General features: G+C 39.6%; 2 protein-coding genes across 10 annotated transcripts in view; one reads left to right on the top strand and one right to left on the bottom strand.

Moving 5' to 3' along the window:
* Positions 1-11,093, top strand: part of MTFR1L (mitochondrial fission regulator 1 like) — a 20,902-nt gene extending 9,809 nt beyond the window's left edge. For 5 of the 9 annotated variants that reach the window (XM_026014333.2, XM_072750705.1, XM_026014331.2 and 2 more), the window contains exon 7: positions 5,272-6,276. In XM_026014333.2, the coding sequence (XP_025870118.1) occupies positions 5,272-5,377 (106 nt within the window). In that variant the 3' untranslated portion in view covers positions 5,378-6,276. Of the gene's footprint in view, positions 1-5,271; positions 6,277-8,723 lie in introns of those variants that run through there. The other 4 variants (XR_012000096.1, XR_012000094.1, XR_012000095.1 and 1 more) reach the window with 3 other exon arrangements.
* AUNIP (aurora kinase A and ninein interacting protein) lies at positions 6,684-25,018 on the bottom strand. Its single transcript, XM_026014334.2, has 3 exons — positions 24,795-25,018; positions 10,220-10,358; positions 6,684-8,352 (listed from the first exon to the last, which is right to left on the bottom strand). Exons 1-3 carry the CDS (start codon positions 24,870-24,872, stop codon positions 7,499-7,501), a joined length of 1,071 nt encoding a protein of 356 aa, XP_025870119.2. The 5' UTR covers positions 24,873-25,018; the 3' UTR covers positions 6,684-7,498.

Here is a 25,018-nt window from a genome sequence, read left to right as displayed (position 1 = left end):
AAAAAAGAATGAGGAAAAAACCCCATAAAGATAGCTTAAGGAACTTATAGGACAAGATCAAACAGACTATAATGTTCTCATTATAGGGCTCCCAGAAGAGAAAGAAAGGTACAGAAATCTAATTTGAAAATAGAATGGCTGAGGGGCAAACCTGGGTGATTCAACCAGTTAAGTGTCTGCCTATGGCTCAGGTCACAATAGAACTGGGCCCTGTGTCAGGCTCCCTGCACAGCAGAGAGCCTGCTTCTCCCTCTGCCCTTCCCCCCACTTGTGTGTAGGCTCTGTCTCCCAATAAATAAAATATTTTAAGAGAAAAATAAAATAGAATGGCTGAAGATGTCCCTAGTGTGGGGAAGGAATCCAGATCCCTTCCAACCAAAGTTATTCAGTTCAAGAGTTTTCCAGACAAGCAAAAGCCAGGAGTTTATCACCACTAAATTAGTCTTACAAGAAATGTTAAAATGACCTCTTTAAGCTGAAAAGAGCGTTAGCCAGTAATAGGAACACCTATCAAAGAGTAAATCTCACTGGAAAGGTAAATATAATAAAAATAGTGGATTCATCACTTATTGTTATGCTTAAAAAGGCAAAACTAGTAAAAATAACTGATTACAATATACACAAGATAAAAAGATGTAAAATGTGACATCAAAAACATGGGTGGGATAAAAATAATGAGCTTTTCAATGTGATGAAACAAGTTGGCAACAATTTTATCAACTTAAGCCTAAACTTAACTACAAAACAAAACCCTTTAATAAATACACAAAAGAATAAAAGGAATATAAGCATACCATTAGAGAATATTATCAAACGACAAAGGAAGAGAGCAAGGTAAGAAAGGAACAGAGAACTACAGAAATAGCCAGAAAACAATTTACAAAATGACAATAAGTATATACTTATCCATAATTCTACTTTAAATGTAAATGGACTAAATACTCCAAAAGAGTGGCTAAATGAATTAAAAAACAAAACCTATATGCTGCCTACAAGAGACGCCCTTGGATGTAAGAACACAAACAATGCAAAGGGATAGAAAGAATATTCCATATAAATAGAAACCAAAAGAAAGTTGGGGTAGCTATACTTATATCAGAAAAAAGTTAACTTCAATTAACAATGATTATAACAAAAATAACAACAACAAAAAAAACAATGATTATAACAGGACAAAGAGCATTATATAATGATAAATGGGTCAATCCAACAAGAGCATGTAACATTTGTAAACACCTAGGAATATATAAAGCAAATATTAACAGACATAAAGGGAGAAAAGCCGTATAAGACGTGACTTTAATACAGCACTTGTATCAATGGATCATCCAGATAGAAAAGGAAACACTGGCTAGATTTAACAGATATATACAGAACATTTCTTCCAAAACCAAGAGAATATACATTCTCAAGTGCACATGGAACTTTAACAGGATAGATCATATGGTAATCCACAAAATAAGTGTGAATAAATTTAAGAGGACTGAAAGATATCAGGCATCTTTTCCAACTACAATGATATGAAACTACAAATCAGTTACACAAAACCAGAAAATTCACAAATATGTGGAGATTAAACAACATCTACTGAACAACCTGGGGAGGGCGATCAAAGCAGAAACCAAAGAAAGATAAATACCTTGACACAATCCAAATGGAAATATACCAAAATTTTTGAGATGCAAGAAAAGCAGTTCTAACAGGGAAGTTCATGGCAGTAAGTGCTGGTTTCAAGAAGCAAAATTCCCAAGTAACACAACTTAACACCTTAAGGAACTAGAAAAAGAGTACTGAAACCCAAAGTTAGAAGGAAATAAAGATTCAAGCAGAAATAAATGAAATAAAGACCGAAAAGCAATAAAAAGGATGAAAGAGATGAAAAGATAAGATTGACAAACCTCTAGCTAGAATCACCAAAAAAAGAGGACTCAAAAATGAAATAGATGACAATTAGTACCACAAATCAAAGAGTAAGATACTACTATAAAATTTTTTTTAAAAAAATTATACACCAACAAATGGGACAACCTAAAAGAAATGGACAAATTCCTAGAAAAAATCTACCAAGACTGAATCATAAGGAAATAGAAAATCTGAACAGACCAATTACTAGTAAGATTAAATCAATAATCAAAAGTCTTCCAATAAACAAAAATCCAGGACCAGATATATGGCTTCATTGGGTGAATTCTACCCAACATTTGTTAAAAGAATGCCAGTGCTTCTCAAACACTTCCAAAAGAATACCACTATTCCAGGGATCCCTGGGTGGCGCAGCGGTTTGGCGCCTGCCTTTGGCCCAGGGCGCGATCCTGGAGACCCGGGATCGAATCCCACGTCAGGCTCCCAGTGCATGGAGCCTGCTTCTCTCTCTGTCTGTCTCTCTCTGTGACTATCATAAATAAATAAAAATTAAAAAGAAAAAGAATACCACTATTCCTCAAACTCTTTGAAAAAAAACAAAAAGAGGGGACTCTTTCAAAACTCATTTTACAAGGCCAGTATTATCCTTACACCAAAACCATACAAAGACACCAGAAGAAAATAAAATTATAGGCCAATATCCCTGATGAATATACATGCAAAAATCCTCAACAAAATATTAGCAAACTGAATTCAACAGTACTTAAAAAGATCATACACCATGATCAAGTGGGGGTTATTCAAGGAATGCGAGGACAGTCCAACATCTGCAAATCCATGTGATGCTACATTAATAAAACAAAGTATAAAAGTCCTATGTTCTTCTCAATAGAGAAGATATCTCAATAGATACAAAAAAAGCATTCAACAAAATTCAACATCCATTTGTGATAAAAACTTTCAACAAAGCAGGTAAAGGAGGAGCAGAGCATACCTCAACAAAGTAAAGGCCAGATATGACAAGCCCACAGCTAATATCACACTCAGTGGTAAAAGCTGAAAACTTTTCCTCTAAGATCAGGAACAAGAAAAGCCCACTTGCCACTTAGTTAATATAATATTGGAAGTCCTAACCCCAGCAATTAGCCAAAAAAACAAAAAGAAAGAAAGAGAAAGAAAAGGCATCCCAATAGGAAAGGAAGAAGTAAAACTGTCACATTTGCAGATTACATTTTTTTTTTTTTTAAGATTTTACTTTTTTATTCATAGACACAGAGAGAGAGGGGCAGAGACACAGACAGAGGGAGAAGCAGGCTCCACGCAGGGAGCCCGATGTGGGACTCGATCCCAGGTCTCCAGGATCACACCCCAGGCTACAGGCGGCGCCAAACCGCTGCGCCACTGGGGCTGCCCTGCAGATTACATGTTATTATACAGAAAACTCAAGACTAAAAAAATAGAATAAATGAATTCAGTAATGCTGCAGGATGCAAATTTTTTTTAAGTAAAAATCTGTTGTGTTTCTATATACTAATGACAGAAATCAACAATCCCATTTAAATTGCATCAAAAGAATAGAATACCTAGGATTAAATTCAATCAAGGAAGTGAAAGTATACTAAAAACTATAAGACATCAAGGAAAGAAACAAATATTCCATGTTCATGGATTATAAGAATAGTTAAAATACCCATACTACCCAAAGGAATCCACAGATTCAATGCCATTGTATCAAAAGTCCAGTGGCATTCTTTACAGAACTAAAAGAACCTTAAAATTTGTATGGTATCCCAAAGACCACAAATAGCCAAAGCAACCCTGAGAAAGAAGAACAAAACTGAAGACATCACACTTGCTGGTTTCAAACTGTTACAAAACTATAATAATTAAAACTATGGTATTGGCATAAAAACAAATCAATGGAGCAAAACAGAGCCCAGAAATAAACCCACACATATATAGTTAGTTTATAATAAAGGACCCAGGAACATACAGTAGGGAAAAGACAGCCTCTTCCACAAATGATGCTGGGAAAACTGGACAGTCACATACAAATGAATGAAACTCAACCACTACCTTACACCATATGCAAAAATTAATTCAAAATGCATTGAAGAGGGGTACCTCCTGGGTGACTCAGTTGGTTAAGCGTCTGACTCTTGATTTCAGCTCAAGTCATGAACTCAGGGTTTTGAGAATAGGTATGGAACCTGCTTAAGATCTGAAAACAAAAACATTAACTTGAGAGGACATACACACCCCATATTCAACTGCAGCATTATTTGTAATAGCTAAAATATGGAAAGAACTAAGTGTCCAGTGGATGAATGGATAAAGTAACTGTGGTGTATATACAGAATGGAACATTATTCAGCCATAAAGACTGAAATCTTGCCACTTGCCTCTCCCCCCACCTCTAAAAACAGGCAGAGTGGGGTGTGGCACCTGGGTGCCTCAGTGGATTAAGCATCCCAACACTTGATTTTGGCCCAGGTCATAATCTCAGGGTTATGAGATGAGCCCTGTGCTGAGCATGAAACCTGCCTAAAGAATCTCTTTCCCTCTGTCCCTCCTCCATCTCTTAAAAAAACAAAAACAAAAACTTGCTATTTGAACAGTATAATGTCTCAAGGGCATTATGCTAAGTGAAATAAACCAGAGAACGAAAACTGTAAGAACACTTATATGTGAATCTAAATTTAAAACAAAAAACCAAGTGTGTAGATACAAGGAACAGATTGGTGCTTGCCAGAGGCTGGGGGTGGGGATGGGAGAAATAGGTGTGAAGGGTGTCAAAAGATTAAAAAAAAAAAATTCCTTTTATTAAAAAAAAAAAAAAAAGATTATACCTATTGTTGACAATAATTATACACTTAGAAATTTGTTAAGAGGGTAAAATGTTGTGTTTTTTCTAATTAAAAACATCGCAGAATTCCCCTGAGCAAACAAACAGGGTTCTGGGAAATCCTCAACATGCCTTTTCTCCAGTAATAATAAAGATCAGAATAGCCATGTCCGCAGTTACTTCCCCTGGTGACCTGGGGAAATGCTCAGAAAAGACAGCACACCAAAATGTGGGAGCAGAAGCTTAGCCACCAGAGGCCAGCTCTAACAGGTTGATAGTCTTTTCCTTTGCCCACATTTTATTGCCATTTCAGGAAATAGTAAAGCATTCTAGTTAAGAAACTAGCTAACTTGTTTTGGACTCTGGATTTGCTACTTAACTGGCTGAGTACCCTAGTGACTTTGGCAAATTATAGAACCCTTCTGTTTCAGTTTCCTCATCTGAAAAAGAGGTGGTAATAGCACTGACTTTATAATTGTGAGAATTAAATGAGATAGTGTATTCAAAGACACAAAACACTACCAAAGACAGAGCAGGTATTTAATATTTTATTTTGTCTCTAGGAACAGGAGTTTATTGAAAGAGGAAGACCCTGCTGTCCTTATCTCTGAGGTCCTAAGGAGGAAGTTTGCTCTGAAGGAAGAAGATATTAGTAGAAAAGGAAACTGACACAACTCAGCTCTGCAAATTCAGTCTCATGCTCCTGGAATTCCTTCAATAGCTGCCTTCCTCACCAGAGACCGGGCTGCCTCTCAGTTAGAAATCTTTTGCAACAGTCTTACTGAAAGCTGGAGCTTGGACTGAAAGAGAAGAGTTGGATCACGCTTCCTTTGCTTCAAACCTTAGCAAAAGCTAAGGCCTGTTTTGCACCAAGACTCTTGTTACAGGTAAATGTATAGTTGGAATGTCTCAGTCTAAATGGTGAGACAGAAGTTTGGTTTTTCCTTGCCTCTATGTGAAAATAGGTCCTAAATGAATGGCTTACTTCACTGCATTAGACTCCATAACTGGTCTCACGGACACTCTGTGCCCAGCTGTCACTCTCAGCAGCTTCCTTGCAGCAGAGCAGGGCTGAGGGGTAAGGGGCTATAAATGTATGTGTTGACAGGGCAGGGAGAATCTTATGCTGCTCCATCATAAACTGACACCAGTGCCCAACAATCACCCTCTCCCCCCTCCCTCTCCCTAGATGTAGAGGTCAGACCTCTGGACCAGCTGACACTTGGGCTGCTGCTGGGAGGCCTGGGCTGTTTTTTTCTTAAATATATTTTGTAATACTGTACAACCAAATCTACTCTCCCAGGCCCTGGGGCCTCATGGGTTCCACTGATAGAAAACACTTTCTCTTCCATGGACTTGACTTTAAGCCCAGTAGGAAAGAGAAATGGGAAGGAGAAACAGCACCATCCTTCTTCCAGGCCCTTGACCGCCCCTTTTGCATTGGGCCAAGGTTTGTACCTACCACACCATGCATGACTCAGACGCCCTCAGGTCCCTTTCTCTACGGTATGTATCCTGTGTGTGTTTGGGTTGAAGCACTACCTGATATTAAATGAAGGATATGGAGAGATGCTGCATGTGCTGTTTGTCTCTGAGTTGTGACTACCTGGTATCTCTCATGAGTATAGGATTCTGTTAATTTTAAGGTATGTGAACTTTCATAAACAGGTTCCTGGCTTCCCCTCTTTCCTTATAAAGTCCTGCCTGATAATATAAAACTTCCATAGGGAGCCTCTTGTCCTCTTCTGTAGGGATTTTACCCTAAACTCTTAAGGAATTCCATCTTATAACCTACATACTTGCCCCACAGAGGCTATTTAAGCCTCATAAGGTAGCACACCTGCAACATGGGAACCTGCCACTTGGTAGATAACGTCTTGAATAGAACACAGGTGTTGAGATGGGACCTATGGCAATGACAACATATAACTATTAAAAAGTTGCTTTTTCAGAAATAAAACGGTAATATTTTAATTACCATCAGAGTCAGCTTTGTAAATAGCCATTTATTTGGGTTCATAGTTTTACAAAGGAGTTCTCTTATACTTTATAGAAGAGCGGTATCACATCTAGATTGTTAGGCAGCTCAGGCTTTTTTTTTTTTTTTTTTTTTTTAGCACAGGCTTTTTTTTTTAGGGAGATGTTTAAACATAGAGTATAAGACTTTAAAATGTAAAGTCCTCACAAAAATAAAATAACAGTTTAAAAAAACCTACCATTGTAGCACCCTGGGTGGCTCAGTCAGTTAGGCATCCAACTTGATCTCATGTCATGAGTTCAAGCCCTACATTGGGCTCCACACTGGGCATGGAGCCTACTTCAAAAACAAAAACCCCTACCATCATTCTACTTTCTACTTATTTCTCTATCCTACCTGGCCCCAGGAGATTTTGCCTTATCACTCAAAAAGATGTCCAGAATAACAGTTCCAGGGTTGAGTAGGTAACAGCCAGAGATTAAAACACACATCCATAAGAAGCAACATTCCAGTCAGGCATCTGAAAGGGCAAAGAGTGGCTCTGCAGGCTGAGTAAGGTCTCTTTAGTGAAGGGATAAGTACCTCCCCTAGCTCCTCAGTGCTCATTACAACAGCCTTGTCCAAGTTTACCAGCAACCTCTTCCTCAGGGAGAGATACAATGCCAATCCATACTTTCTCAACAAGTGGCACCACCTGCTTTATTTACGCAAAGAAAATGCTTAGTAATAACCTCATCCCCTGTCTCCCCCACCCCCCAAAATTTCCCTATGGCTCTCTCATTTCTTTTGGAACCAAACCGTTTTAAAGACATTTAGATTTGGTGCCTGATAACTTGATTACCTTCAGAGTCCTGGGTAAAGAGCAAATCAGGCTGCAGATTTAACTGAGTGGGCCTCTCCTGGCACTGAGCCCAAGAGCTGTTAGGAAACTGCCCTAAGCCCCGATGCTGGTTGTTAGTTATATCTCGGAAAGGAGCTCTAGACTTGTGGGCAATGACCCGTTGGCCCTGAGAATCCTCAGTGAAAAGCTGACTCCAGGAGTCCTTGTCATTCTTTTCACTGTCCCAGGAAAACACAGGGACGGGATAAGGGCTTTGTTTCCCAGAATCTGTGTCTTCTCCATTCCAGGAATCCCTGTAGTTTTGAAAGAGGATGGGGGTTTGGGTGATTTCTTTGGCAGACACCTTTTCTAATTTGGTCTTGTCCAAGGGCTGAAGGCCCTTGCCCCTAGGTGGTTGAACATGTCTCTGCGCATCCTGATAGTTCTTTTTATTAGATCCATGAAGCCATTCCCTTTTCCAGGAAGGGTCTTTCTCTCCTTCCTTTTGGTCCAGCAAGTGAGAATGTTCCAAGTTCTGAGCGAGGGAACAAGAGAATGAGGCTTTATTCTTCCCAGCACAGACTAAGGTATCAGGCTGGGGCAAAGACAGCGCAGTCAAAAATGCAGTTCCCATTCTGTGGTGGCCAGAAGCCTGGAGGGACTGAGAAGAAAGTTCAGCTTCCTGGGTATCTGCAGGGGTTGAAGTGGCTAATGGGGGTGCCATGCAATCATCCTCCAAGCCCTGGATCAGATGATCTAGATGGGCTGCATCTTTCTTACATTCTTTGTTGGTCTGACTCTCTGTATGAGATGAAACTCTCCTCTGGTCACCACCATTTGTCTTTCCTAGTAAGACAGATGTGAATAATTATTCTGCAGGAAATCTCTACCCTAAGCAGGATTTAGCTGGCTTTTTCTGAAATTAGTATCAGCTACTGTCACTATCTAGCACAGGGGCCTTAGACTTGTCACACACCTTTGTAGCTGATCTTTTTTTTTTTTTTTAATATTTTATTTATTTGAGAGAGAAAAGAGAGAGCATGGTGGGGGGGGCGGGGTGGAGAACCAGACTCCCCCACTGGGCAGGGAGCCCCATGTGGGGCTCAATCCCAGGACCCAGAGATCATGACCTGAGCTGAAGGCAAACCAGATGCTTAACTGACTGAGCCACCCAGACATCCCATGATCTTCCTGCTTTCACTTTCTACTTTCTCCAGAATGATCCTTCTAAAACACAGACCTTGTACTGCGCTACTCAAATATACGGATGCTTCTAATGACCTAATAAAGTCAAACATGGTAGGTATACTCAAACCACAGCCTACTTTTCTCAGCTGTGTTTTCATTTATGGGGTTTGTTTAACAGGGCACATCAGTTTTGTGTTTTGTTTTTTATTTAATATGGTTTCTGTTAAATAGTGGTCCTGGCCCAATATAGATTCCTGGATATTATCCTTTTTGAGAAGTATGCACAATACAATTTTTGTAAGGTTACTAAGATCACATTAACCAGCCAACTCTAAAAAACCCTCTATTGACAGTCCAAAGAACATTAAACCCTCCACTCTGCAAACATTGCCTGGGGAAGGGAATAAAGACAATTAGATGCTAAGCAACTAGCTAGAAAGACAATATTAAGAAACTACTAGTGTCCAACCTGTCCACTTTATCAGGCATGCAATGGATCCTCTTCTACCTTAAGGATGAATAATAACGTGAACTTCCCACTTCCCCCTCAAATTATACCAAGATCTAATTACAAAGCTGAATGATTTCCTTTTTCCCTCTCCAACAAGAATTATCCTACAAAAACTGTTTTGTGAAAGATTTCTCAACTTTGCCTAAGAATTCAATACATTATAGAATATACTAGAATTCTGAAATTACAAGGGGTGCTCCAGTGGCTTGGTTGGTTACACATCCAACTCTTGATCTCAGGTCTTGATCTTGAGGTTGAGAATTCAAGCCCCATATTGGGCTCCATGGTGGACATGGAGCCTATTAAAAAAAACAATAACAATTCAAAAGTGTCCCTGCAAAAAATCTGCCCTTGTTACTTAAAGCAAAAGGGTGCTTACTTTTAAGTTTCTATTTGGGGCAGTGGGAGTAAATTTTGAAGATTTATGCAAAGCAATCCTGGGAATCGCATCAAGAGGTAGAGCTCTTCACTCAAAACCCTCCAACTGGCAGACATCCTAGTCTGTAAGCCCCAGCCTGCTCTGAGGCAGCTCATCCCCTGAAAAGGGACACGTAAGCAAAGAACTGCCAAAGGATGATGAGACACAAGCCAACTTTATGCAAACCTTTCTAAGAAAAAAAAAATCTTTGAACTCTAATTTGAGAAGCATTATACAGAAATATGTTATCAAGTAATCCTATATAGACTGCTCATTATGGCCAATCCAAGACATTTATCTAACTACTAATGGCAGGTCAGCTCCCCTATATCCCCTAACTCCCCAAGCATACTTTCTCCTCACTGCTCTGTCAGGGAATACAAATATTTAATATTAGACTGAGCACACAGAATTAGAAAATGTTGGTAAAAGCATGTATATATTGTTTTGCAGAAGAGGATGTTCTGTTGTTTGATATCCTCTTCTAAGAAGTTAGCTAAGTTTAACTGGTGTCGCACTTCTCATAAATTTTCCAGCATGGAAAAATGCACACACTCCCTTTTGCTCCCTGGATATTCCCAGGCGGGTCATCATACCTGGCTGCAAGGTGAAGAAGGAAGCAATGCTGGTCTGCCGAATGCCTGTAGGTGGAATTCTTTGAGTTAAAGAAATCTTAGCCTTTTTCTCTCCAGAAAAGAGTTTTAGCATTTGGGTGCTTGGCTTCATTAAATGTGTCTGAGAAGGGGGAGAAAAAGAATAATAGAATCTGTTAATATCAAAACAACTGCCAAACAGAAGAGATTGAATATACGTGCAACCCTCATGGAACCGCACTAGATCCTTTGGATTCTACTCCTATACTACTCTCTGAGTAGTTTTTGCTGTACATCATCATCTACCATTTCCTGCCACAATGATGATGTTTGTTTTTCTCAGGAAATCACATATTCCAACTATAGCACAATCTTTCTGCTTCCCCACAGAAATCAGTCACGCTGACTAAAGAAACAAGATTTGTTAGAGTGATTCCAGGGATGATACTCTCTCTTACATTTAAAGAGAACCAATGATTCTACATCTGCATTTGACACATTTTTAGTGGTTTTCAAATAGTCACATATGGTTAAAAGCATGGCTCACACAGCTTGGGTTCCAATCAATCCCAATTCTGCCACTGCTACTTATTGTGTGACCCTCACAAGTTGCTTAATCTAGGTCTCATTCTCAGGTGTGAAACGGGAACAGTAAAGTATCTATCACATAAGGCTTTATGAAGATTTGGTGAGTTAATTCACATAAAAGGTTTATACAGTTCCCGAGGTTCAATACTAATTGGTTATTACTAGGAAAAAGAGCAGAGAAACAACAGTCTTACATACTTATAGCCCATTTATACTTTATAGTATGAATTTGTACCAGAAAAGGTTTGGGAAGTAAGTTTTGTTGACTATAAATATAACCTAATCTTTATTTAGTGTGATTTGTTTTTATTTCCACTTACTTATTATGGAATGCCTGAGAAGTAACCCTGAGAGCAGGGTAATTTATATTCAATTCAGTTTATGTGAGAGCCAAAGAAGAATGAGATTTGCCAATATTCATGCTGCAAGTTGGAGATAGGTCTGAAACTTGAACTCAGATTATTAATTCTAGCCCAAAGTTGACATCATTTTTACATTGGAAATTAAAATGTACCTTAAGTGGGTAAAAAAAGAAAAATCCTTGGTATAAAACTCATTCTTTGATTTGCAGTACTTGTGTGGAACTTTTCCCTCAACCATGCAAAACTAGAAAACTGGGTAAAATACATGGAACAACTGGTATTAGATGGTGGACAACAGGAACTGCATTAGATTGTGAGCTCTGAAAGAAGGAAAACAAATGAGGTGAGCCCTACGATGACTCTAGCTTTCTGCCTGGAATCACTTGACAGACCAAAATATACAGACAAAGTACTCAGGCACTGTACTCTGGATTAAATGAATACATTGAGATTGGAATTTGGAGAAACTGAGGTTGCCACTTCTCTCAAGTTGTGAAGTCCATATTCCCTCACCTTGAACTTGGGAAGAATTTTGTGACTGTCCAACCCATAAAGGTGATTAGAAGTAACATTACATGGTTTCCAAAACTAGGTCATAAAAATGCCATGTACTCTTGTCTTGCTTTCTTGAGATGCTCATTCTTAGAACCTGGCCACCATGCCATGAGGAAGCCCAAGCAGGCACATGAATCTCTAAATTTTATGAGACACATCCTAGATATGTGAAACTACCTGAACATAGAATGCCAGCAAATACTTTAGCACCTATATGCTAGGTGCTTGGAATATACTAATGAACAAAACAGATTGTTTTTGCCCTGGTAAAGCTTACAGCTTAAGGGAAAAGACAGACTAATAATAGTTATTTAAATGACTACAAGAATACTAGTCCTACAACACAAATACAAAGGATTCTAAGAGAATATTATGAAAAATTATATGCCAACAATCAGGACAACCTCGAAAGAAATGAATAAATTCCTAAAAACAGATAACCTCCCAAAACTGAATCCAAAGAAATAGAAAATTTGAACAGACTAAGAGCAGTAAAACTGAATTGGTAATCAAAAGTTCCCAACAAACAGAAGTCCAGGACGAGACAGCTTCCCAGGTGAATTCTACCAAACACTTAAAAAAAAAAAAAAGAGTTCGTATCTACTATTCTCAAACTATTACCAAAAACAGAAGAAGGAAATTTCCAAATTCATTCTGTGAAGCCAGCATTACCCTGATATCAAAGCCAGATCAAGATACTACAAAAATAGAGAACTATGGGCCAGTATCTCTGATGAAGGCAAAAATCCTCAACAAAATATTAGCAAACCCAATCAACAATACATTTAAAAAAAAAAAAAAATCACTCACCACAATCAAGTGGGATTTATCCCTGGGATGCAAGGGTGGTTCAATATTCACAAATCAATCGACATATCTATCCCATCAATAAGAGAAAGGATAAAAACTAAATGATCATTTCAGTAAATGCCAAAAAAGTATTTGACAAAATACAATATCTATTCAAAAACCCTCAACAAAGTAGGTTTAGAGATAACATACTTCAAGAGAATAAATCACAACTGACATCATACTCAATGGTGAAAAAAAATGAGAGCTTTTCCCCTATGGTCAGGAATAAGAGAAAGATGTCCACTCTCACCACTTCTATTCAACATAGTATTGGAAGTCCTAGCCACAGCAATCAGACAAGAAAAATGAATACAAAACATCCAAATTGGCAAGGAAGAAGTAAAACTTTCACTATTTGCAGATGACAAGATACTATATATAGAAAACCCTAAAGACTCCACCAAAAAACTAAAACTGATAAATTAATTCAACAAAGTTAAGGAATACAAAAATGAGTGTACAGAAACCCACTGCATTTCTATATACTAATAATGAAACAGCAGAAAGAGAACTTAAGAAAACAATCCCATTTATAATTGCAGCAAAATAAAATATCTAGGAATAAACTTAGCCAAGGAGATGAAAGACATGTACTCTGAAAACTATAAAACTCTAATGAAAGAAATCGAAGACAACACAAGCAAATGAAAAGATATTCTGTGCTCATGGACTGAAAGAACAAATATTGTCAAAATGTCCCTACTACCCAAAGCAATCTATAAATTAAATGCAATCCCTATCAAAATACAAAACAGTATTTTTCCATAGAACTAGAATAAACAATCCTAAAATTTGTACGGAACCACAAAGGATTCTGAATAGCCAAAGCAATCTTGAAAAAGAAAAACAGAGCTGAAGTATCAAAATTCCAGATTTCAAATACTACAAAGTTGTAGTAAGCAAAACAGTATGGTACTGGTATAAAAACAGATACACAGGTCAACTGAACAAAATAGAAAACTCAGAAATAAATATGCCAATTAATCAACAAAAGAGGCAAGACTATGCAATGGGAAGAAGTGTCTTCAATAAATGGTGTTGGGAAAACTAGACAGCTACATTCAGAAGAATGAAACCAGACCACTTAATTATACCATACACACACACACACACACACACACAAAAAAACCCCTCAAAACTGATTAAGGACAAGGCACCTTGGTGGGTCAGTTGGTTAAGTGTCTGCCTTCAGCTCAAGTCATGATCCCAGGGTCCAGAAATCAAGACGAGTTGTTGGACTCCCTGCTCTGCAGGGAGTCTGCTTCTCCCTCTGCTCCACGCCTCCCCCTACCCAGCTTGTACTCTCTTATGCTTCTGAGGTTCCATACTCATCTCTTCCCACTTCTCCAAATAGCCCATCCTCCTCAGTCTCTCAAAGAAAACCTTTTCCAGTCAGTCACTATCATGCCTTATCAAGTCACACTAAAAGGATGATATTACCTAATAAGGATGCCCTAAGGAAGACTGTTTAAGAAGTCTGACCAAGAAAAACAGTCAGGATTCCCATCATCTCCAACAACATAAATCAGCTTTGCTGAATGAATAGAAATAAAGCATTCATCCAAAACTTGTCTCAAACTCTCCAAACCTGCGAAACAAATGACACACTAACCTAGTTCAGAACTTCATAAACTCTTGCCCAGTCCTAGACTAATACAATAGTCTCTTAACTGGTCAGGCCCCCACTCAATGCCTTTCAATCAGTCCCACACCCACACTAATATCTAGATTAACCTCCCTGTAGCACAACTGAGAGCACACCATCTTGCTCAAAGTGTCAGTAGTTTCTCTACTACCTTATAAAGTACTGACTCTCAGACTACACACAACAGTACAATTCCAGTTTACCCTTTTCTCCATTACCAAAACCTCTTCATGTATACTATAGCATAATATCCACATTCCAGTCCCTATTATGGCCTCTACCTTCCTCATTTCTGTGCCTCACACAGAAGGGCCTTTTTTACACAAGTCTGAAATGCTACATTTACTTCAGCTAAGCCCCAACCATTCCTGATTCGCACAGAGTGATCTCTTCCTTTTCTAAATTTGACATTTATCACTTGGTATTTCAAGACTTATTAACAAAATCCTGGTATCAACATTTGATTCACATACTTTTTATCCTGTCCTCCACAGAACTAGTTTAATACACCTAATACTCAACTCAATAAATATTTTAGGAAGAAGGTAGATACACAGGAAGGACACAGTCTGGTTAAAACACATATGTGTGTGTGTGTGTGTGTGTGTGTGTATGTATATATACTCATATTTTCAACATTAACAAAGCTCTCAGAAAACATTAACGCTTTTCCAGTACTGTGATCAAAGTGAAGATGAGCTCCTGTCACTGTAATTGATGTCACACATAAGGTCCAGAGCACAGATGAGTGGTATACCCACTGAAAATTGAAGGCTTTCTTCCCAAAGTACTCTAACAATACTAAATTTATTGCAAGAATATTCTCTAGAACCGCTTGGCACTGATTTTTCATCCAAACCTAATGAAAACTCAAGAGGAATAGGAGAAAAAAGCAATTCCTTTTAAGTATCACAACTTTTTTTTTTTTTTTAAGATTGTATTTATTCATGAAAGACACGGAGGGAGAGAGAGAGGCAGAGACATAGGCAGAGAGAGAAGCAGGCTCTATGCAGGGAGCCCGATGTGGGACTTGATCCCGGAACTCTGGGATCACGCCCTGAACCAAAGGCAAATAGATGCTCAACCGCTGAGCCACCAGGTGTCCCAAGTATCACAACTCCTAATCTGGAGACCAGATAGGTCTACATCCATTACCATTTCATTAGTAAGTCTTATAAATGGGTATTTCTTGCTAATTTTTCTTAAAGGATGTCACACATGTCAAAGATCACGTACAGTGTTTTCAGACATTTGCCATCAGTTTTGCCCTGATAAGATTATGTATTGAAGATCTGTTTAAACCTCCCAATTTTAACTACTCCAATACAGCAATAGCTAAATGTGACCCCCTCAATAGAAAGGTAATGGTCCCATGCAAGAAAGAAGAGTTCACTTACACTGGAAAGTAGAAGCCTCAAATAAAATGCAATGGAATAGAAACCTCTACTCTGGAGCAAATCCCCAAGTACCCCTGGAGGGTGTCAACTTTATGAAAAGTAGTACTGTCTGTGTGTGCACATACACACAATATATAGTTGACCCTTGAACAATGTTAGGGTCACCACCTCCATGCATAGTTGAAAATCCGCATATAACTTCTGACTCCCCAAAAACTTAACTATTAATAGCCTACTGTTGACCAAAAGCCTTGTTGATAACACATATTTCGATAAACACATACTTTGTACATTATATGTATTCTTACAATAAAGCTAGAGAAAATATTAAGAAAATCATAAGGAAGAGAAAATATGTTTACAGTACTTAACTGTATTTACCAGAAAAAATCCCATATAAGTGGACCCACGCAGTTCAAACTCGTTTTGTTCAAGGCTCAACTATACACACAATCGGCCTATATTATATCTATTCTCTCAATTTCAAAACAAGAGCTATTTTTTACTTTTTCTCTACTAATCGTCTACTTACTACGGTCCCAATTTCTGGCTCTGAAATGTAAATGGAACTAAAGGAAAAATGCAAAGGTCCTTTTAAAAAGGAGATACTAAGGGATGCAAATAACTGGACCAAAGTCACAGTTTAAAAATGTATTTAAGGGGCACCCGTCTGGCTCAGTCACTGGAGCTTACAACTCTTGCTCTCAGGTTTGTGAGTTTAAGAGTTGGGTGTAGAGATTACTTAAAAATAAAATCTTAGGGCAGCCCGGGGGACTCCGCGGTTTAGCGCCGCCTTCAGCCCCGGGATTGATCCTGGAGACCCGGGATCAGGTCCCAGGTCGGGCTCCTTGCATGGAGCCTGCTTCTCCCTCTGCCTGTGTCTCTACCTCTCTGTCTCTCATGAATGAATGAATGAATGAATGAATAAATGAGTATCTTTAAAAAAAAAAAAACTATTTAATATTGACTATCTTTCCATGTGTGTACCTGAATAGACCTATAACAAGTAAAGAGATTAACAATTTGGAAACTTCCTGCAAAGTAAAGTCAACTGTGTACCACCTGAAGAGGCTAAGAATTTTCAAAACCAGCAAGCCTAGGCTCCTTTTTTGTTTACCAGGCTTCATTTAGCTTCTCTCTCTCCTCTGGCACTTTGCTATAACCAGCAAGAAGAAACCAGGTAGCACCTTCAGCAGTGCCTAGAAATCTCCCTAGCTACATCACATCACCCAGTTCCTTAGGTACAATTTCTACCTTCCACCTTACTACAGCCAACAATAGTTATAGTAATCTTCTGTCACTAAACAAGGATCCCCTTTCCTCTAGTTTCCAGTAAGATTATCTCACTTTCCTTTATTTTTTTTTAATTTTTTTTTAATTTTATTTATTTATGATAGGCACACAGTGAGAGAGAGAGAAGCAGAGACATAGGCAGAGGGAGAAGCAGGCTCCATGCACCGGGAGCCCGACGTGGGATTCGATCCCGGGTCTCCAGGATCGCGCCCCGGGCCAAAGGCAGGCGCCAAACCGCTGCGCCACCCAGGGATCCCTCTCACTTTAAACTCTCATCCACTGCCTCCTCAAAGACCACCCTAGCTCTAGAAATAGTTTCCTAAAAGATCTTCAAGTGGGGCACCTGGGTGGCTCAGTTGGTTAAGGGGCTGGGCTGCCTTTGGAGCAGGCCATGATCTCAGGGTCCTGGGACCGAGCCCCATAACAGGCTCCCTGCTCAGTGGGGAATCTGCTTTTCCTCCTTCCTCTGCTGCTCCCCTGCTTGTGCTCTCTCACTCGCACTCGCTCTCAAATAAATATATAAAATCTTAGGGCAGAGGGGCTCTTCACACTTTCACTAGCACTTTCTTTAGAGTCCTTCCAGCTGCCATTGCCCCCTTCTAAAGCCACTTCCCCATTTTAGGTTTATGTTAGGTAGCACTCCATAGCCAAAACCAAAATCTGTATTAGCTCAACTGCTGCATTAATAAATTGCCACAAAATTTAGCAACGTAAAACAACATTTATTATCTCACAACTTCTATGCATCAGGAACTTGAGAGCAGCCTATCTGCGTGGTTCTAGCAGTCTCATTAGGTTGCATTTAAGGCATCAACAAAGGTGCAATATACACTTTCAAGGTGGCACACTCATTCAATTGTTAGCAAACACAGTAAGGTTCCTCACCACATGAATGTCTCCATAGAGCTGCTTGCATGTCTGCACAACAGGACAGCTGACTTCCCCTAAAGAGAGAATGAAGCTAAAGCTGCAATGCTGTTTTTGACCTAACCTCGAAATTCTAAGATTAACACTTCCATCACATTCTATTCATTAGAGTCAATAAATACTAAGAATGGCCCACACTTCTGGGGATGGGGAGACTTAGCATCCATCTTTTAAAGAGAGGTGTAGCAACAAATTTGTGGACATATTTTAAAACCACCACCCCTCCACCCATAATAAAATGTAATCTCTTCTTCCTCTAAACACACAGAACTTTCTTATGCCTCTAAAGGCACTTATAGTCTAAGAGTTATTTGGGTACCTATCATATCCCATGCTGCCAGAGTTAGAACTATCTTATTCATTATTCACCTTTTTATCATTTGAAGACACCTTACACATTATGAAAAAAACCACACTGGACCAAGCTACACTTACTCTGATGTGATCTGAAGCAAATCTACAAACTTCAATTTCTCCATCTGCAAAATTGAGCTAATCTCACCTCCCTCACAAAGCTACTGAGAAAGTGAATAATACATGTAAAAAGTTTTATAAACCATAAGCCACTAAAGATCATACTGATGAACATTTGTTAAGTTACATTTACAGACCCTTATCAGTCTTACAGTACTGATCCTAACAGGATCCTAAACTAAATTGCATTACAAACTGAAAAAGAAATAGAAATTATTTTTGAGTTATAATGATATTTTAAATATAATTTTGTTGTTAAGTACACACTTTTTTTTTTCAAGATTTATTTATTTGAGAGAGGGGGCAGAGGGAGAGAGAAAGAATCTCAAGCAGACTGCTGAGCAAGGAGTCCAATTTGGGGCTTGATCTCACAACCCTGAGATCATGACCTGAGCCGAAACCAAGAGGCCCAACCAACTGAACCACCCAAGTACCCATGTTAAGTACATGCTTTAACTGCCATTTTACTAGAGGTCTTTTCCAGTCCATCTTTGCTCTAAAAAGCTCTAAGTCCTCCCACTTATCTTCTCATCAGAGTGAGAAAGACAGAATAAGCAACTATGACCACATTTAAAAGGTTTTCTGAAAGCAAAGCTCAGTTGGACTAATTCATTCACTCATTCAATAAATTTGTACTGAGTACCTACCACGTGCCACTGTTTGAAGGCCTGCCTAATGGAACTTTCATTCCAGTAGGGGAACACCATAAATGAACAAGTAAATATACAGTCTGTAGTATACCTGATAGTAAAAGGGCTATGGAGAAAAATAAAGCAAGACTAAGGTGTTAGGGACTATAGGGGGTAGAGGATAAAGAAAAGGCTATTTTATGGTGGTTAAGAAATGGACTCAATGATAAGTTCACATCTGAACAAATGAAAGAGCAGAGCCATGTGGCAATTTTAATCCCTATGTATTAGAAGGTGTACAAAGGTCCCTGCAGAAGTGTACTTGGCTTAAAGACTAGCAAGAAGGCCAGTATGACAAGAGCAGAGTGAGGGAGAGAGAAGAGTAGTAGATGAGGTCTAAAATGTATGACAGGGCCAACATACATGGGCAAATTGTGCCTTGCAGGCCTCAGAGATTCTGTTTTTTACCAGAAGATAGGAAACCACTAGACAGTTTTAAAATTAACAGTGAGCAAAGGGTCACTCTCATTCTGGGTCAGGCAACAGTGGCAGAAGAAGTAGGAAATTATGAGATTCTGAACACATGTGAAGGCATAGTCCAAAATGCTGATGGACTGAATGTTGGTGAAGGTGCAGAATGTCACGGTGGCATTCATTATTCTGCCAAGGCTATCAGAAACCATTCATGACTCAGCCAAGATTTCTGTTATCTTCTTATTTCTGTCCCCTTCTTAGTTAGTCCCACTTCTCTGCTACATATATTTCAAGGGTTAGAAACTAAATTGCATTACAAGTGAAAACGAAATAGAAATTATTTTTGAGTTATAATGATATTTTAGGGCAGCCTGGGTGGCTCAGTGGCTTAGCACCACCTTCAGTCCCGGGTGTGGTCCTGGAGACCGGGGATCGAGTCCCACATCAGGCTCTCTGCATGGAATGGAGCCTGCTTCTCCCTTTGCCTGTGTCTGTGCCTCTGTGTATGTGTGTGTGTGCCTCTCATGAATGAATGAATGAATGAATGAATGAATGAATAAAACACAATACACCTGGGAAACAGCAAACATACAAAACACATACTAAACCTTTTTACCTCTTTATTGTGTAGAAAAACATCTCAGAAATATTTCTCAGTGTTTTAATAAAGAGGTAGCAAAGTTAAAATACAAAATTTGAAAATCATTTAAACTAAAATGGCCTTTTTAAAAACTCATACTAAAACTCATGTCTCACATGGGAAGTTCTCCATCATATATTTAGTGAAAGGTGAATAATACAATATGCTCGAGATAATCTCATCTATGGGGGAAATAAATATATTTATACACATAGAAAATGTCTCAAAGCATACCAAATTGTTAAAAGTAGCTACTACCAGTGAAGCCTTCTGTTTTTTTATTTAGTATAATTCTATACTGATTTTTTTTTTTACAAACATATATTTCTCTCCTACTAAAAAAGCTGAAATGAAAATAAATAGAGTATCCTCCATACCAAGGCCTAGGTAATGAGGCCAAGCTTGCCATGCCTCTGTGGTACCCAAGAGAGAAGCAAACTCACTCAAACACAAGCATCTATTTTCCAGCTAGACCTAGAACCACCTCATTACTCACCTCAAAATAGCACAGTTCTATTTAGGATCAAGTGGGAAGGGGCATATTTTCTAAAACACTGGCCACTAGCAACTGCCTATTAACTCAAAACATATGTGTGCCTACTTGATAGCTACTCTAGGAAAAGGCAGGTTTCTACATTCTGTGAAAGAGAATCTTCAGTATTCTGATCTGGGCTGAAAGCCTTAAAAAGTTAACCAATTTTTAACAAAGTTAAAAAAATTTTTTTTAAGATTTATTTATTCAGGGATCCCTGGGTGGCGCAGCGGTTTGGCACCTGCCTTTGGCCCAGGGCGCGATCCTGGAGTCCCGGGATCAAATCCCACGTCGGGCTCCCGGTGCATGGAGCCTGCTTCTCCCTATGCCTATGTCTCTGCCTCTCTCTCTCTCTCTCTCTCTGTGACTATCATGAATAAATAAATAAAATCTTTAAAAAAAAGAAAAAAAGATTTATTTATTCATTTTAGAGAAAGCATGAGTGAGAGGAGCAGAGGGAGAGGGAGATAGAATCTCAAGCAGATACCACTGGGAGCGAGAGGCACCTAGGTGGCTCAGTTAATCATCTTTGACTCAGGTTATGATCCTGAGGTCTTAAGATGGAGCCCTGAAATCGTCTCCCTGCTGGGGGAGGGGGAGTGCTGTTTCTCCCTCTGCCCCTCTCCCCAACTTGTGTTCTCTCTCCCTCTTCAATTAATAAATAAAATCTTGGGGATCCCTGGGTGGCGCAGCGGTTTAGCGCCTGCCTTTGGCCCAGGGCGCGATCCTAGAGACCCAGGATCGAATCCCACATTGGGCTCCCGGTGCATGGAGATGGAGCCTGCTTCTCCCTCTGCCTGTGTCTCTGCCTCTCTCTCTCTCTCTCTCTCTCTCTCTCTCTGTGACTATCATAAATAAATAAAAATTAAAAATAAATAAATAAATAAAATCTTAAAAAAAAAAAAGCAAGAAAAAGAGTTCTTTGTGGATGCATATGAAATGATACATAAGAAGCAATAAGTGAGAAAAAGCAAGTTGCAGAACAATGTAGAAAATGCTATTTATAAGAATAGATACTGTTTGCTTGTACATAACATAGACTATCCTTGGAAGAATGCCCAAGAAAGTTGTGGCCTCTGAGATGGGCCAAGGAAGGTTAAAATCATTAGGGAGGGCAGCCCGGGTGGCTCAGCAGTTTGGCGCTGCCTTCAGTCCAGGGCCTAATCCTGGAGACTGGGGATCATGTCCCGCATCAGGGTCCCTGGGTGAAGCCTGCTTCTCCCTCTGCCTGTGTCTCTGCCTCTCTCTCTCTCTCTCTCTCTCTCTCTGTCTCTCATGAATAAATAAAATCTTTAAAATAAATAAAAGCATTAGGGAGATATTTTGCTGCCTATCACTGACATACATTTTAAATTATGTACCAGATGAATGTATCTACCCCAAAACATTTTTAAGTAAAAAAATAAAAAATAAAAAAATTGGGGGGCACCTGCATAGCTCAGTCGGCTAATGGCTGGCTGCCTTTGGCTCAGGTCATGATCCCAATGTTCTGGGATAGAGCCCCACAATGGGCTCCTTGCTGTGGGCAGTGATGGGACTGCTTTCCCCCTCTCTCTGCCCTCTCCTTGCTTATGTTTGCTCTCTCTGTCAAATAAAAACGTAAATTTTTTTTAAAGGAACAGGTGGTTCATTTGCTTTTTCCCAAAAAATGACTTTAGTTGTAAGATGCTTTTTAATAGCCCTCAATTACTTTGTGCAGGAGGTTGTAGCCACTGTAGGGGAGCGAAATTTTCCACCCCAAAATGTGTCTGTTTGGCATATGTATTATTTTAGGCTGATCATTTTTTTTTAATATTTTATTTATTTATTAGAAACAGAGAGAGAGCACGGCAGAGACACAGGCAGAGGGAGAAGCCGACTCCATGCATGGAGCCTGACGTGGGACTCGATCCCAGTCCTCCAGGATCACGCCTTAGGCTGAAGGCGGCACTAAACCGCTAAGCCATTGGGGTTGCCCTAGGCTGATCATTTTTAAGGAACACAAGGCTCAAGAACAACTGCTGACTTTCCCCGAACTACCTAAAAAAATTTAGAGGACCTGTTTCAGGAAGGGAGCTACTACCACCGACAGCTATGCAACTAGGGTTGCATTTCTCTACATTAATAATGAGCTATCAGAAAGAAAAATTAAGAAAATAATCCCATTTACAGCTGCATCAAAAAGAATAAAATACCTAGTAATAGTAATAAATTTAATGAAAGAGGTGAAAGACCTTTATTATAAAGACTGTAGGAAATGGATGAAAGAAATTGAAGATGATACAAATAAATGGGAAGATACTTTGTGCTCATGGACTGGAAGAATTAATATAGTTAAAACATCCATACTAGACAAAGCAATCTACAATTTCAGTACAATCCATCAAAATACCATTTTTTGCAAAACTAGAACAAAATTATCCTAAAATTTGTATGGAACCCCATATCGGCAAAGCAATGTTGAGAAAGATCAAAGCTTTACGTAAGTATCATGCTCCCTGATTTGGAACTATACTACAAAGCTATAATAATCAAAACAGTATGGTACTGACACAAAGACAGACTCATACATAAATAGAACAGAACTGAGGGCCGATAAATGAACCCACACATATATGGTCAATTAATCTACTACAAAGGAGGCAAGAATATACAATGGGGAAGACAGTCTTGTCTCTTCAATAAATGATTCTGGGAAAACTGGACAAACTACATGCAAAAGAAACTATCTTACACCATATATAAAAATAAATTCAAAATGGATTTAAGACTTGAATGTTAAAACCTGAAGCCATAAAACTCTTAGAAGATGGGCAGTAAGCTCTTTGACATCAGTCTTAGCAGTATTTCTTTGAATCAATCTCCTCAGGCAAGGGCAACAAAAGCTAAAATAACAAATAGGATTACATTAAACTAAAAAGTTTTTGCAGAGCAAAGGAAACCATCAACAAAACGGAAAGACAACCTATTGAATGGGAGAAGATATTTGAAAATCACACATCTGATAAAGGGTTAACATCCAAAATATATAAATATCAAAAAAAAAATTTAAAAATGGGCAGAGGACTTGAAAAGACTTCCTTCCAGAGACAACACCCAGATGGCCAACTGAGACATGAAAAGGTGCTCAACATCACTATCCATCAGGAAAATGCAAATCAAAGCCACAATGAGATATTACCCCAAACCTTTTAGAATGGCTATCAACCAAAAGACAAAAATAACAAGTGTTGGAGAGGATGTGGAGAAGAGGGAACCCTCATAAACTAGCTGGGAAATGTAAATTGGTGCAACTATGGAAAACAATATGGAAGATCCTCAAAAAATTAAAAATACCATATGATCCAGTAATTCCACTTCCGGGTATTTATCTGAAGAGAATGAAAACACCAAATGGAAGAGATATATGTGCCCCTATTTACAAGAGGCAAGATATGGACACGACCCAAGTGTCCATCAATAGAGGGACGGGTAAAGAAGATGTGGTAAATATATCCAGTGAAATATTACACAGCCATAAAGCACGAAGTCTTGCCATTCTTGACGGCATGGATGCACCTAGTAGGTATTAGGCTAAGTGAGATAAGTTACACGGGAAAAGACAAACAATGTATGATGACATCACCTGTATGTGGAAAATCTAAATAACAAATCGAAACAGACTCTCAGGTATAGGAAACAAACTGTTGGGGGCGGGGGGAGGGGTTGGGGAGGGGAAGAAACAGGTGAAGAGGATTAAGAGGCACAAACTTCCAGTTAGAAAATAAGTCACGGGGAGGCTAAGTACCGCCTAGGGAATATAGTCAATAATATTATCGTAACTTTGTATGGTGACCATGGCAACCACAGTGGATTTCTTAATGTTTAAAAATATCAAATCACTATGACGTAAGACTGAAATTAACAAGATACCGAATGTCCAGTATTGTCCGTTAAAAAACAAACAAAAACAACACTCCTCAGGGCAAATTCTTTCTCCGTCCTCTCCCCACACCCGGGAGCCTAGTGTCCCAGTCGCATCCTCACCCGTCCACAGCGCGCCGGCCTTCCGCCCCCGGGGCCTCCACTCTTCCCAAACCCCATTTCTCTCCCCTCTGCAAGCTCCAACCCCCCTCGCCTCAGAATTCCCCACGCCGCTCCTTCCTCCCCGCGACCGGCCCTCCAGCACCGGCCTTCTCACGCCTCCAGGCCCCAACCCCTCCGGCGACACCCTCTCACGCCCGCGGCCCACCTGCACTCGCCGCCTCTTCAGGGCCGCCGCGTCCAGCCACACGCCACAGGCCTCCTCCTCGGGGCCCCTCCGCCTCATGGCCGCTGCCGCGACCCGGCCGACAGCTCGCCCGGCTCCCGCTCCCGCCGCCTCACAGAAGGACTGTAACGGCCTCCGCCGACGTTCGGATCTCGCGCCAACGCCGGGGGCGGGGCTACGCGGCGGCCCGCGACGCAGGCCCCGCC

The sequence above is a fragment of the Vulpes vulpes genome, chromosome 2 (genome assembly GCF_048418805.1).
Source record: "Vulpes vulpes isolate BD-2025 chromosome 2, VulVul3, whole genome shotgun sequence".
Classification (NCBI taxonomy): Eukaryota; Metazoa; Chordata; class Mammalia; order Carnivora; family Canidae; genus Vulpes; species Vulpes vulpes.
The sequence above is the reverse complement of the archived record's forward strand: the minus strand, read 5'-3'. Positions and strand labels throughout refer to the sequence as shown.